The sequence below is a fragment of the Drosophila tropicalis genome, unplaced genomic scaffold, assembly GCF_018151085.1.
Source record: "Drosophila tropicalis isolate 14030-0801.00 unplaced genomic scaffold, ASM1815108v1 contig_694, whole genome shotgun sequence".
NCBI classification, from domain to species: Eukaryota; Metazoa; Arthropoda; class Insecta; order Diptera; family Drosophilidae; genus Drosophila; species Drosophila tropicalis.
Window position 1 is genome coordinate 1458733 of NW_027173176.1, and position 16106 is coordinate 1474838.

A 16106-nucleotide genomic window follows, 5' to 3' on the forward strand; every position below is an offset into this window, starting at 1 on the left:
GTGGCTTAAAGAAACGTTAAAACAGCTGAGAGTAACGGTCGCACAGTGGTTAAAAACTTAAAGAAAGTCATATAAAATCTTGAAAATTCTTTAAATAATAAACATTGACAAGTAAGTTTTAGATTTAAATGTAGAAAAATAAAGAAAAGGTCCGCGGTATAAAATTACACAAAAATTTAAAAACTTTGTAATATTTATATTTATTTAACTAATACATATGGTTTGGAACATAAAAAGATAATTTTGAAAGAATCAATCATCAGAAAATTCTAAAGGATATCGATATTCAGATCAAAAGTGTCACAGAAATTCACATTCAGATTCCAATAAATACATATTAATTAAAGCCTGAATATGGACTTAATATTAGAAAGGTAGCAATGTTTCTTATACGAAAAAATATCGCTTAAAATTTCAAGAACTGATTCTTTAGTTTGAAAAAAACAAAAATTATCTCTTAACTCTTTCCCTCTTTGTAGGACGTAGAAGAAAATATAAAGAAAGCTCATAAAAGGAAACAGTTTCGGTTTCTTATTCGTTGGGGGTTTTCCGTGCAGTTTTCCGGTTTCGGTTTTGGTATTTTCGATAGTTTTGAAAACAAAAACATTAGAGTTAAGAAGTTTTTGTATTGTTTTTAATATATTTCATACCAATGTAGCGGCCATTCAATTTTACGCATGTGCGTGATTATTTTGCGCCTTGAATGCGGCAAAAACAAAAAAAATACAACACCAAAAAATGTTAATTAAATGATTTTCCCAGCTAGAGCACGGGCAAAAAAAAAAAAAACCAAACGAAACGTTGGAAAAACAAAAAACCACAATTGTGGCCACCACCACTGACCGACAGACCAAGCGACCGGTGGTCTATCTTACCTAGGTGGCTGGCAGTGGTGGTGGATTTTATTTTATTTTATTTCATTTAATTTTTTTTTTTGTTTTTTGGTTGTTTCGCGCCTTGCCGGAAAAGTGCCTCAAATTATGCATTACTGAAGGTATTTTGCGGCAGCGACCCACGCATATATTAGCGACCAGATAGCGATCAGAGGGTCTCGGGGAAACCAACCAGCAGTAAGTAGTAAGCAAATGTCATGCGTAGCCGGTGAGTGACGACTGACAGCGCCTCAAATAGGCCCAACTCACGCACTGACCAAACGTCCGACCGACCGACTAACTAACTAACTAGGCAGGTGATGGAGCTTCCACCACCACCATGATGGTGGTGGGGTGGGTGGCGTTTTTGTTTTTTGTTACTTCTCCTCCATGGTGTGGTGTGGTCGGTCATTCTTGCCCCTTCTACTTTCTGGTCTCTTCACACGTCAACGCAACAAAGCCGAAAATTAGTTAACATTTTTTGGTACTTTTGTGACCTGTACATAAAGTACACCTGCTTATTAGCCATACACACACATAAACAAAGAGAGAGAGAGAGAGAGAGAGAAAGAGAGATTCCATGCCAATACATAAACATAGTAGGAGAAGTGAGAAAACGTGAGAAATTTGACCCAGAAAGATCGTTAATGATCGAATTGATTGATTGCAAAGAGCCTAGTTCATTAAGGATTCAATTTCTTCGATGTTGTTGTTGTTCTTGTTGTTGTCGAATGAAGACATATTTGAAAACAAATAATATAAATGATCCACAGTTGCATTTGCCATACATAGCACATAAATCCTAATTGATAGGTCACTTACACTCTATTTGAAAGATGCAGCCGGAAGTGTCTTAAACTGAGAACTGTCATACATCTTAATGATAACAAATTGTTAGAATGCTAACTCAATTTCATAGACCCATAGAGAGAGAGAGAAACAACATCAGTTATGTGTGTTCTCTACAATTATTTTTTCATTTTTTATACCCTTGCAAAAAGGGTATATTAATTTTGGTCAGAAGTGTGCAACGCATAGAACGAAGCATCTCCGACCATACAAAGTATATATATTCTTGATCAGCACGACGAGACGAGTTCAACTAGCCATGTCCGTCCGTCCGTCCGTCCGTCTGGATCAACGCAAACTCCTAGACCGTAAGAGCTACAGAGCTGAAATTTTGAACCTAGGCTTGTATATACTGCAGGCGTTGTATATCTCGGATTCAGCCGGATCGGACCACTATATCATATAGCTCCCATACAAACCCCAAAGTCACGAACAGTGACTTTTCTCAATAACTTTGTTATTTTCTATGCTATTATCGTGAAACTTAATATTAGAGAGTTTACTACGCCTATAAGCGACTATGCCAAATTTTATTAAGATCAGAAGACTATATCATATAGCTCCCATAGGAACGATTGGTCGAAAACAGTGACTTTTGTAAATAACTTCGTTACTTTTAACGCGATTGCTTTTAAATTAAACATTTCTTAATTTAATATATATGTTAATGACTGTGCCGAATTTGATAAAGATCGGGTGACTATATCATATAGCTCCCATAGGAACGATCGGTGGAAAACAGTGACTTTGATCAATATCTTCGTTATTTCCTATGATTGTAGGCCTTTCTTTCTCAAGCTTAAGCCTTTTTAGATAAAACGTTCTTCCACATTGATGGCTAATAGGTAAGGATAGAGTTACCAAAAAAGTTGCAAGGGTATACAAACTTTGACGCGGTCGAAGTTAGCCCCGGCCCTCTGGTTTTTTTTCCTTATGCAGTGAAAGGTTCGTCTAATAATATTCCCCATTTATTACAAAACATTTTAACTTCTGTCCAAAGTGGGTTGGTAGTTGGGGTGAAATGGGCTTGGGGCTTGTGGGGTGGTTGGGGCGGTCGGGGGTTCCTTTTCCAATTGTTGCTAATGAGTGCCACAAATTAATTAGGTTACTTCGTTACGCTGACGCTGCCCTCGGCAAGTTTATGTATGAACTGACGCGATGGCAGTTGGTATGGCGAAGGGGAAAGGGAAGTAGGAGTAGAAGGGGGTTTTAGCTGATAGTTGCTACCAAAAAAAAACGAAAAAAATTAGCATAAATTTCTCTTTCTTTCATTTCATTTCGGTTTTTGTGTGTGTGTGTGTGTTTCTTTTCCCGCATTTCTTTTGTTCGCACGGAAAATTGAGCAATTTTCCAACGTTTTTCGTTTCTTTTTGTGTTTTAAAAGGGGAGCACAAAGAGGGGGAGGAGGCATTTGCTTGCAGCTGAACTGAATTATTAATTTAAAATCTTTTTATCACGAAACGGAAACTTCTGTAAGTTTCCTGAACCTCGAACCCTCAAGAGTAACGTCGATCTTATCTCAACCGTAATAGATGACATGCACAAAATATTTCTTTTTTTTTTTGGTGAGTTTCTTCAGATCTCATTGCCCATTGTGCGGTTGCGTTTTCTTTTCTTTCACTCCATTTCTATTTCGGTTTGGAAAATTAATTTCATGAGGCGCCAAAATATGAAAGATCCTACCACATAGTCATAGTGACCCATATCGGTTATCCAAGTAATAGTAGTAGTGGCTGGCAGTGACTCAACACAAGTGGTAAATGAGTAGGAAAGAAACAAAGACCATACAAGTGGAATCACAGACATCAGACAAAAGGCGTAGAACCATAACGAATCTAGATTTAGTTTCGGTTCAAAGGTAAATTGGTACATACATGAAAAAGGCAACATCAAGAGATTAATAGGCATATAATTATAGCATATACTGTAATTGGGGTACGTCCAGACACACACACACACACTTTGTGAATGTGTAATGTGAGAAGGATAATGCGTGCTCTTTAAGACTTTTCGTACAAGAGAATTAAAGATTTTTACTTCCATTCCCTCTCACATTCACATCGAATGTTATTTATATCCATGTTATTATAGACTTAAGATTAACTTATAGCAATTCATATTATTTAAGACAGACCCTAGCAATTTTAAATACCTTGTGATGTTTAAAAACGAACATTTCTATGATTGCCCATAATAATCTGTTTTTTTTTTTTTTTTTTTTTTGTGGGTGTAAAAAGATATTAATTCAAGAATATCCAGAAAGAGGCTAAATAATTATAAATATTTTAATTATACCTAAGGATTTTTATGGTTTACCCATGCAGGACTCAGCATGACAAAGGCCGTGACTAGAAAAAAAATGTTAATAAAAACAAAATTAAAAAAAAAAAAAAAAATTAAATTTGGCCCATGAGGGGATCGAACCCGCGACCTTCGCGTTATTAGCACGACGCTCTAACCAACTGAGCTAATGGGCCTTGTTGACTAATCGGAATAATGTGACGAATATTAATATTTCTATAAAAAAATAAACTAAATATATAGTTTATAAAAAAAAAAAAAAATTGATAAGATATATATAAACACAGAGTACACTTCATAAATATCTTTTTTGCTTATAGAAAAATCTTGATGACTATTCTAAAAATATTTATGCTATCTCAAAAGCAACACAAAGTAAGCTTACTTTGTGCCTCATCTCCTTGGCAATCTGGCGCGTTGACTATCTAACACCACCCCACAACCCACCAACACCACACCACCACCACCACCCAACATCACCATCATCCTCGCACTACCCACTTACTCACTTACTCATTCTAACTAAGGCGAACTAAGCTAAGTTATTAGGGCATCAACTAATCCAGCATCAAAGCTTTAAGGGGCAAAACCACAAAGGCGAATGGATGGACGTGGTACCGGGGGGATGCCAGAAATTCTTTGCTTCGTTCAATAGAGCCACCCACTTGGCCCTCAACCCACTCTACATATATCTACACTATACTACATAGTTTGGTTGTTTTGTTTGAATTTTTCTTTTTTCTTTATGAGGGCGAATGGGTGGGGATTTGAACTTTATCAATAAAGATGCTAGGGATTGGCTGTGAGTTCAACGCCATTTTGTTGACGTTATCCTTCCCACACACACACACACACACACGCAAGAGAGATTGAGATGGTGGATGAGGGGAAGGAGGTAAAATGTGCGAACATTCACTTGGCATCTCTAATTAGTAGAATTTAATCTTCACACTATGGCAACGTCAAAGTGCCACGCCCACAGTTAGCCCACCCAGTAGTACTTACACACATACATACATGCATACCACTTCTTGATTCCGTTCGCGTTGCTCATTATGAAAAATTTCAAATTAAAAAGGGGCAAAGCGCGTGTGGAGCGGCGGCGCAGGCGGCAGGCTGGTTTGGTTTGGTCTGGTCGGTTTGGTTTGGTTTGGTTTCGGGGGCAAAGTAAAAGTTTCTCAGAAGAAGGCAACATCAGGATTTGCATAAATAGCAGGACATATACATATATGTGTGTATTAGTGAGTGAGTGTGTGTGTGTGTGTGTGTGTGTGTGGGAGCATCACACATCATGATTACATAATTTAGCTATTAAAACAGCGCCAAGTGGCCTGGGAGAGAGAATGAGGGAGAGAGCGGTGGGGATCCCTTGGCGGTGGCGGCTTATTTATGCCTCGACACGCCGTTTGGCGTAGCTTCAAAGGATGCGGTAGTTGTGGGCGAGCGGGTGTGGGTGGTGGAGTCGTTCGTTCGGTCGGTCTGTCTGTCTGTCTCTCTGTCAGTCAGTCCGTCGGTCGCTCGCTTGGTATATTCCAGTTCAACGGCACACATGTGCACTTGATTTACTCATTAGCGTTACTTTTCTCTTCATAATAGGCGCTTACCATGCCGGAAACCGCAACCACAGCCCGCTACCATCCAGGCTACCTTCCTCCCGTTCCTGTTGCCCTTCTCTCCAATCACACACTATGACTTCAGCTCTACCTCTTCTCTTTTTGCTTTGGCGTTGTTCCTGCTTGGTGCCTTGGCATAAGCAGCTTAGGCGTATCCTTTGTGAATGTGTAATTGCGCAGGCAGGCACACACACACTCGCACACACTCTCTCACACACACACACACACTCACGCACATGCCTAAGCCCTAATAATCCTCACTATTTGCTGAAAACGAAGAAAATAAAAAAAAAAAAACCAAGCGCAAAAAGAAAGAAACACAAAGTACAAGTGTGTTGTCTGTGTGTGTGCGTATATGAGTCCTGCGTAGCTGGGCAGCAACAAACTTAGGTCTTCTCCTCTTTCCGCCCGTTATTCCTCTGCCCTGGCCTCGTTCTCAATTTTCATTTTCTGCCATCAAAAAGTAAAAGTCAAAAACTCAAATTTCACAATTTACCTTATGAGTGTGTATGTGTACGTGTACGTGTATGTGTGGGTCGGACTAAATTTTGGCAACACTATGGCAAAATTACCTGGCAACGGGTCGACCCAGTAAGATGATTCTTAAATGTGTAGCCAACTTAAATACTGCCCAAGTGAGCTAGTTGTCTTTATTAGAAGGCAGAGAACTTAAAAAAATACAAATAAACGCTCGATCAAACAATTTACTTTTCAAATGCACTTGTAATTCTCAACTTGTTTAGAAGAAGTTTCACTAATCCAATTAAAATTCAGCAGACAAAAAATGATTTTAGAATTTACAAAAAAGTTTCTTTTGGATTCTCAATCGATAATGAAATTTATTTTGCCCACTCAAAAGTCTATGGTCTATATTTTAAGGCATTTAAGGGTAAGGTCTCATGCTTCATCTCATTTAATAGCTAAAGTTTTAGGTATCAACTGCTGCTACGTACCGCAAAGTTTTCACTCAATTTACTGTAGACCGTTTATGGATTGATTTATAAATAATAAAAAACATTTTATCCCTTATGTTGAACGAACCCTTTTATATATTCAGAGAGCTTTATGATATCCTGATGTTCTGATGTCAAGTAACTTTGTTTCTGATCTATATAAAGTTTGGCATCTATGTTTGTATATGAAAGTTTAATTTAGTTACGGCTAAATCATAGGTGGTTAGTTTCCATCGTAATTCAAGACTTCTTTTTTAGTCAATTGAATGTTTTCAACAGTCTTTTTTACAAAAATGATTCTCCGATTGATTAAAATGGAAACAAACAGCAATGGCTTGGCAATAATTGTTTGCTTTGTTAGTAGTTGTTGTTGCTGCTAGTAGTTGGCCCTTGTTCATGTGAGGTTGTCACTAAAATACATACAGAAAAGTTCTTTATTTTATCCCAGTTTAATTATACTCATGTCATAAATGTGAAAATAATTAAAAATGGATTTCAGTTTTTGCCACATGCCACAAATTTTGGCCCGTAACTCACTTGACAGGAGGGTGGCAGAGCCAAAGCAGAGCAGAGCGGAGCAAAGCAAGGAGTCAGAGTCATGGGTATTTTTTGGGCCGAAAAAGATGGTATGTGAATGGGCCATGGGTATGGTTTTGGGTTCTGGGGTATGGGACGGGTGGATTAAAACTAAAGTGGAGTGTCGGAAAGTGGAAAGTTTTTGTTGAAACTTTTCGCGCTGTGTGTTTTAATTAAAACTCAACGCACCAAATAAGCCTCGTGCCAGGTTCTTTGAAACCCCCTCCCCCCTCACTGGCAGCCCGTCCGCGGGCGACCCACCATGCTATTGCACACTATTCGTAATATTATACATATATATGTACATACATATATATATTATATAATGCCTAAAAATAGAATTTTGCGTGTTTTGGCCAATTCGCTTTTGTTTTTTTTTTCTCTCTCTTCTGAATTTCTCACTTTTTTTGTTTTATACTGGGGTTAAATAGAAATATATTTAATCCGCTTCGCTTATCTGCAACCTCTCGAAAATAGACTTAATTAACTAAACCGACTTTAAACGTTCTTGACGGATTGAAGAAGCCCGCAGGCAGCGGCTAAATCAATTACAAAATCAAACGACTGTCAATTTACTGCAGGAAGTGGGCCTAAAAGAGCGAGCGAGCGAGGTCCTGCCTGATGACAGGACAAAGCCATGCGAAATAATATACGTTTCTTCCTTCTTTTTTTTTACTTGTTTTATTTTTATTTTTCTTTAAATTTCCCCTAAACAAAATGAAAAGAAGCAGTAAACCCATCGACAGTTGCTTGACTAGGTCTGAATGTCACAGGCAGCTATTCACTTTGATGTTCCATCATCCAAGTATTTGACGAGGACTCTGATGAGAGTTTCGCTGGTTTCGGTTTTGTTATCATTTTTTGTTTTTGTTGGCACTTACATACATAAGTGGCCGGCCGGGTCATAAAAAGTTATGTTACATAAAAGAACAGAAAACAAACAAACAGCAGCAATGTAGAGAGATTCGAGAATTGACTTTAGGGTTGAAAGAAATTCAAGAAATAACTCGAAGGTATGAAGACTATTATAAATGGTGTTAACTGAATTTGCAATTAGTAGATATGGAACAATATCGATACAAAAATATATCGATATATTGATTGAAAGAGGTCGTCTGTTAGTTTCTAAAGAGTGTCCCAATCATAGAGCTAAGGCTTTAAAATCTCTGTGTATTTGCTTTACTTGCTTTGTACACATAATTTCAGGAATTTCATTTGACTTTTATATTTAAAAAAAAAAAGATGTAGTAGAGGAAATGAAACTGTTGACATTTTGATAAGTGACAAATTTTGTAGCATTAACTAAAAACTTCAACGGAAATTGACTTAAAGTTACAGCTGTCCTTACCACAAGACGTTGTTGTTGCTGCTGCTGCTGCTTCTATACTCTGCTCTCTTTGTGTACACCAACTATTTCCATTTGGCCCTCTCCCCCTGCCAGGAAGCAATTATGAAAGCATCAACTCTAACCGAAAAAAAAGGAAACCAGGAAAAAGAAATCTCTTAGAGTTTTTGCCTTGCCTTGCCTTGCCTTGCACTTGCAACAGCAGCGGCAGCGGCAACTCCCCCAACGACTTTGCGCGTGTTGTGCTGAGAGATAAAGATAATAGAAAAGTTGAATTTATAGCAAAACACTTTTCAATCATGCAACCCGAAAGGAGGACCCTTCTTACATAGATACATACATACATACATACGTATGGATGTATGTATGTATGTATAGACCAGCATATAGCCGGGAGACGGTGTAAAACAGAGTCCCCCATCAAATCATTTCCGCAACACTTGCTCATTCACGTTGTTGTTTCGTTGCGTTTCTTTTTCTTTCCTTGCCTTGCCTTGCTTTCCTTTCCATACCATCATTCCTTTCGTTTCGTTTCGTTTCGTAGCAACACCAAAGTTAATGGGAGATAAATATACATATAGAAAAAGAGATGATATAAAAAATAAAATAACATTTAAATCTTAACGAAACCGAAACTTGTATACTCTTGTGCACAAAGAGAAGCGTTTCAAAAGCATAAAACGCATCAGAGCTGAAGTCAATGCTTATCGATAACTTGACTTATCGAAACTTTGCGATAACAAAATGAAGAAGAAGAACAATCGCCTATTAAAACCCAAGACTTAACTTTAAAGCACATGAAATGAAGTCAGTTCCTAATTTTGGTAAGTTAAAAAGTAAAATATAAGCTAAAAAATAAAACTGAATTTAGAAAATTGAAAGCTGAATTAAAAATTGCAATTTTGTAATATTTTGTCGCTTTTAAATTGTATCTGCATATCGGTTTCAATGTATATTGACTTATCTCATCTCATCGAATGATTTCAATGCATTTAAGCAAACTACATTTTCAGCTAAACAAACCCCAAGTCAAAGTCCATCAAATACTCTGCCAGTAAAGTGGAAAAGTATTAGGTATATATGTACATGCACATATAGATGGATATATAAATTATATATATATATGTATATATATATAATATATATGTGTGTGTGTATGTGTCTAGCTGTTGTTGTGTGAAAAACATCTGCCAACGGATGTGCCTTGCCTGGCCAACCAAACAACCAACCAACCAACCACCCACATCCACATCCACATCCATATCCAGCCACCTCTTTCTCATATTCAAGCAACTGTATCTTGCAGATAAACCCGTGTGCCATGATGTTCCATGCTCTCGCCGCCCTCCATACCAACCCATACCATTCTTTCTCACTGTATCTATCTCTCCACATAGCCCCAGGACGATCTAGCCTGACTATTCATGCGTTTCAAATTTGCAATACACTCAAAATGAAAATGGGAATGGGAGGCGGAGACGAGGAGGATTGAGCAAAAGAAAAGGATGAAAAAACGCCGCATGTTACATTTTAAAGCTTTGGCAAACAAGTTTTTCCTTTTTTTCTTCTTTCTCTCTCTCTTTCCTTTATTTTTTTTATCTTCACATGAGATTGAAGGGAAATTGGTCCGATGCGTCCATTGCTTGCAGGCAGGCACCTGTTCTAATGGCGTGACGACGACAGACGACAGACTGCTGGACGAATGAACGAACAAGGGCGAGGTAGAACAGGCTACGGTGAGGGGGGACAGACGGATTTGTCTCTTTCACAGACATATCAATAGATGCGCCGCCGCCTTTTATAGCAAAAGGGGCGTGTTATGGCAATTATGGAGAAAGCTTTTTTTCTTTCTTTTATTTTGCCTTTCCTATGGTAAAGGATAATTTATATATACATACATAAGTATAAACATATGTATAGAATATATGTGGATACACAGAAGTAGTATAAACATGGGGTGGACAATATCCGCAACAACAACTCAATAATAAAACAAAAAAACAACAACAGCAGTCCAATATACTAAAAAGTTTCATCAGGGTCTAGGTGTATAGAACTAGAAAATGTTTATGCTTAATGCTCAAACTTTTGATTTGTTTTAAGTTGGTCTGGATTACTAACATAACTCAAGAAACCCTCAGAAAAGAATTCTATCTTATTCAGAAATGTGTTTATCGATAGTTCCAGTAATAACAATCGACAACACGTTCAATCTGTGTTTCACAATTACTTTTAGATGCACGATCTTGCAATTTAAATGTTTAATTTTACACAATTTCGCTGACTTCCCCACGAAAACAACATTGCGTATACGTGATAAGCTAAAGAACATTTAAAGTAGAGAAGGTAAAAAAAAAAAAGAAGAAAAAAAATAGAAAAAACTTTTTGTAGCAAAAATTGTAAGTTTCTTGTTTTGCCTGTGTTGCATATTTTTTCTTGAAGAGGTAACTTTTAAGTTTGTTTGTAAAATATACTACCTACTTCTGAGTTTTGTTTTCTTTTCACTTAAATACCCTCACCCATAACAAAAGCTGGAGTTGTCGACAGTGAAATTGAGTGTGTATCTAGTCTTATGAATTCATCAAGATCTCTTTACCTTTTTGCTAAAAATTTTAACTGTCCTATAAAAGGATTAAAATTGAATACCCTTTAAAAGCGTTAACGAGGGTATATAAGAGTCGATGTCGCATTCTGTCTATTCTGTCACTTTCTCTCTCTCTCTCTCTCTCTCTTGTTTTGCGTTTTTGTTGTGTTTTTTGCCTACTAAATTGTAATGCCATGATTTGAATGTGGATCCATTCGTAAGCCTTCTTTTGTTGTATGTGTCGTCATGCCAAAGTGCCAAAGTTTTTTCCATTGTAATAAATATTTTAATTTTCAACTTGAGCAATTAACCCAAGAACGCATGTGGAAACGAAAGGTTGCTTGCCTCAATGTGGATGCTTGGGCATATGGAGGATGGGGTATGGTGGATGGGTGGGTATGAGCTTCAGTTTTGTCATGGTTGCCTGTCACCCTCAAACCCCTCTCGCACTCTTTTGCATCTTGTTGGAGATGTTTTGCTCTATATATGTATGTATGTATGTGTGTATGAATTTATGTATATGTATGTGTACATGAGAACATTATGAACTTAAGCTTGGCAGAAACAACAAGAACCATAACAATAAGATTCTTAGACACATGCCAAGTGGTTAAGTCTTCGGGGCAAGAAATGTTTGGAAAAAGTTTTGTACGCGTCGCATTTGAAATGATTTTGCATAATTCAATGTGGGGTGAATATGGTGAATACTCTCGACACTCCACTCCACTCCACACAGTACTCACTTCACTCCTTATCCTCCATCCATAGAGAAAAAAGGAAACTTTTTCGACAACGAAAAAAACGAACGGCAGGAAAATAAAGAAGGTAAAAACTTGGCCTGTAATATATTTTCTTTAATTGCGCACAATTAATCCTTTTTATGAGCAGTTGCGCTAGCAAGGATTCTCCTTTGCCAGGTGGTCTGACTGACTGAATGACTCGCTGGGCTGACTGCCTACCCGCCCCGCCTCACAAAGGACGAATAGAACCGTTTTTCGAATGGGTATGGAGAGTTGACTTGATGGGTTGGTTGACTTGGTTGGTTGGCTTGGTTGGTTTGGATGGCTGTTCGAGTTCCATCAACTGGAAATGTACACAAAAGGCTTAATTATAAAAGTCAACATACGACCAAACGACGGACGGACGAACCGTCCGTTTGTTGGTGCACTCAATGTGTGTGTGTGTGAGTGAACGAGAGATACAAATATGTTTAGGGATGGACTTGACGAAGTCTCCTCTGTCCCCCCGCCGTCATCACTTGCCCTATCACTCCCTTTCTCGCTCTCCCTTTTTTGGAATGGTTAAAAGAGATGAAAAAATGAATTTCGCATGTAATTAAAATAAAAATCCCTTTTACGACTGATGTGTACGGCAAAAAGATTTTTACGGTTATTTGCTAAAATAAAACAGTCCACAAGAAAACACAACAAAAACGAAAGTAGCAAACCTGCAGAAATTTTCAAACAAACGTACCGGAAATACACTGATACTGATAAATTTTTGGTAGGTTCCTCCCACATCCCTTTCTCCCTCTCTCAAAAAAAAAAAAATTATTTTTTTCTGTTAATTTAGTGTGAGTTTTGGTCAGTCAATCCTTAGGCGAGATCACTGAAATTTTTCAGAAAATGTAGATATTCTGTGGACATTTTGTTCCGTAAATTTTGCCATCTTTCTTTCCTTTTGGCAAGAGCTTTCAAAAAACTAAACTATGCAAACTAAGACAGAGCTATATGATCTGATATCTAAAGTTAATCTGAATGTGTTTTGAAACACAATCTAATTGGGATATGAGTATTTTCCATTTGAAATTTGTAAACTGCTTGGCTAGCTAATATCCTTGAATATGAAGGCTTTGCCCATGTCCTGTGGTCAATGTAAATGATTTTGGCCAGTGCGATTGCCCAGTGAGTGAGTGCTTTTGCTTCTATTTGCTGTCATAGTCTGTTTTAATTATTGTCCGCATTTTTATTACAGTCCGCAGCAGATAAAATTCGTGTGAGAACTTTGGGGAATGTCAACGTAGTCATTGTCACCAAAAAAAAAAAAAAAAAAAAAAAGAAAAAGTACAACAAACTGAAACCAGGCAGCAATAACAACACCAAAAACAAAATAGAAAAAGAAAAACGCAAACCAAAAACCCTCCTCACCCGGCCCCACACAGTTGAGATGCAGTAACATCAGGTTGGCAACAGGCCGACAGAACGCGGCAAAACAGGGTGGAGTAAGCGCGGTGGGGCGGGGCGGGGAGGCTTGGCGATTAACTTTTCAAAATTCAGTAACCCTTTTTTTTTTCGTTCTTTTTTTTTCTGCGCCCGTTTTTCGCGACGGATGCTGTCGGCGATATGCTAATGCCGATGTACACTTTTCTGTGTTTTATTATTATTTCCCTCGGCCTTTTTTGCTTTTATTATACGCTCAAGTTTAATTAACTTTTGTGCACATAAATTTCATCTGAGGTGTGGCCTGAGGTCCTTTTTTTTCCGGTGTTGGTGTTGGTGATGATGATGATGACGATGGTGGTTCGCCTGCTCTGGCCTGGCCCGGGATGTGCTCTCCGGTGGTAGATGGTTTAGTTGAGTGAAATTCGAGTTAGCTTAGGCCAGCCAGAGGCTAGTAACAGCCAGTAGAGTTAGAATCAAACCGAGACAAGGATATAAAACAACTTGTCCATCGTTTCCTCCAGACTTTTGTTTGCTGCTGACTTGCAAATATTCAAGGACAAACAAACGCAAAACCTTAGACACCTGCTCGATGGCTGTATAGTCAACCTTTTTGGAGATATTCTTTAGACTTAGCGCTTTAGGTATTGTGATTAATGGCAACACTGGAAGGCGAAGCGCATGAAAGGGCATATGATCGTTTCGTTCTGGTAATTCCCTGATTATAGCTTGAAAATACTTTGTCCTCTTGTGATAAAGTAAATTCTCCAATTGTCTGAGACGTAAATACCAGATGACGGTTGAAACAATCATATGAGGGAAATGTATATCTTGAGTCTCATAAAAATCGATTGGCAAAAACATATCAATGTTATTTATAAAACCATTCCTGGTCCATCGCCTGACCAAATGATAAGATCCTTGTAGAATATTATCCCGGCTTCCAATGGCCTCTTTGCCATCAAAAAAGACCAACATTAAACTAATATCCCAGGGTCTTGGGGAAATTTTTTTCAATTCTTTCTGCAGCACATGGGCAATATTTAAGAGCAGGGCACATGAAATGGCCGAACCTGTTGTCTTTTTATAACCTTTTCCATCATAATGACATCCCAGCATTAAATATCGATTGGCATGCGGTGTTAGCTTGGCAATGATATTATGTAATCTCACTTTTCCCACCACAGGATTATCCGTCACAAATGTATCCTCTTGCACCAGCCAGTCTAGTTTTTTGAGACTTTGCTTGATATATCTTCTTATGTACTTGTGTCCGATGCCATTAACATTACGTTTTCTTGCAATTCTTTGGACTGCCTCCTGCAAATGATTTACATCTGTTAATTGGGCAAAATATTCAATTTCCTGTGTCGTCAACTCTTTGGGATGATAATGCATATTGCCATAAAGTCCTACTCTCCAATGATCTGTGGCCTTGACGGATATAATCCATAGACCAAATGCCAAGAGGACTCCATGAGGAGTCATTGTCGTAATATGAACTAATTATTGTAAATATTTTTAGATTTTTATAACAAATTCAACTAATTGGTTACAGTTACGCTAACTTTAAAGTGTAGGGTATCACAAGTTGTTCGATAGTAAGTTATAAAATAGTAAAGTAAAAAGATAAAAGTGCCTTAATATTGAATCCTTATCGTAATAGGTAATTGGTCTATATTAAGGCTATAGCTCCAAATATATCTATTATATCTGTTGCCTTCTGAAAAGGAGATTTAAAAATGTTGAAGTAAACAAAAAATATGCTTTACAATAGATTTCTAGACAAACTACTAGTCATTATTTTCATTTTAAGTCAGTTTTGCTTGATTTTAGATGCGTCAAAGTGGCAATTAGTTGCTTGAAATTTCAATTTTCATCGTTTAAAGCAAGTGTAAAAAATGTTTAAATATAAAGAACAATGTTTGGACATATGTAAATTTATCAATACGTATTCAATTACATACCTACATGCATATACATACATATACAAAAATACAATTTTTTATTTAACTGAAGGAGATGAATGCACTAATCCCGAGGAACACGATTACATTGACTCGGTTTCTTATATACATATATATATCTACACAAACTCATAGCCTAAGTTCTACCATCAGGAAACTGATTCTAAAAGATTTATGGTACTATCATGAAGTAATATAAGTAAACCCACGAATAATGTACATATATTTTGTGGGATATGAATCGGGAATACAATAGAGATATGTATATCGACCCATATAAACTATGATAAATGAAACTCTGATGAACTCCCAATGATAATATATTTAAGGCATCAATACTTTGTTGTAGAACTAAGGCTTATTAATTATTTTCTGCTAAAATATGGAATTTCAATTTTTGAATTATTTAAATTACATTTCCTGGCATCATACAACAACAACGATTGTGATCCAAAACAATTACTTAATGCCACTCCATTCGACCGATGTCTGGGCTTACGTAATTTCGCACGCTTATATAATAAATCGCACCAACACAAAAACACATATTTTCTTCATCTCTTTCCCTGTTCCTCCAACCACCATCAACACCATCACCACCACCACCACCACCACCACCTCCTCCCCAGTGTGTGTATGTCTCCTTTTTGGCTCATTTTCTTTACCGCCTTTGGGGGGCTGCCAGTCTGTCTGTCAATTAGACTTTAATGTATTGTACTTAAAGTTATACGCAATTACGATAGAACTTCAGCCTGCTCAAGACGTGGAGTGGGCGTGACGGGGGCTGAGAGGCAGGAAGAAGGGGAATACTGGTTTCTCGGGTAAACAAATGAACACATAAAAACATGAGCGACAGCCAGAAGTGCCTTTTCAGTCACAAAACAGGC

The 16106-nt window shown here is 37.6% G+C and overlaps 1 protein-coding gene and 1 non-coding gene across 2 annotated transcripts; both read right to left on the bottom strand.

Moving 5' to 3' along the window:
- Positions 1–4124: 4124 nt before the first annotated feature.
- Positions 4125–4198, bottom strand: TRNAI-AAU (transfer RNA isoleucine (anticodon AAU)). Its single transcript has one exon. It is a non-coding gene; the product is annotated as a tRNA-Ile (tRNA).
- Positions 4199–13396: 9198 nt separating this feature from the next.
- LOC137579311 (glutaminyl-peptide cyclotransferase) lies at positions 13397–14736 on the bottom strand. The gene has a single exon (XM_068293039.1). It carries the CDS (start codon positions 14648–14650, stop codon positions 13688–13690), a length of 963 nt encoding a protein of 320 aa, XP_068149140.1. The 5' UTR covers positions 14651–14736; the 3' UTR covers positions 13397–13687.
- Positions 14737–16106: the final 1370 nt, after the last annotated feature.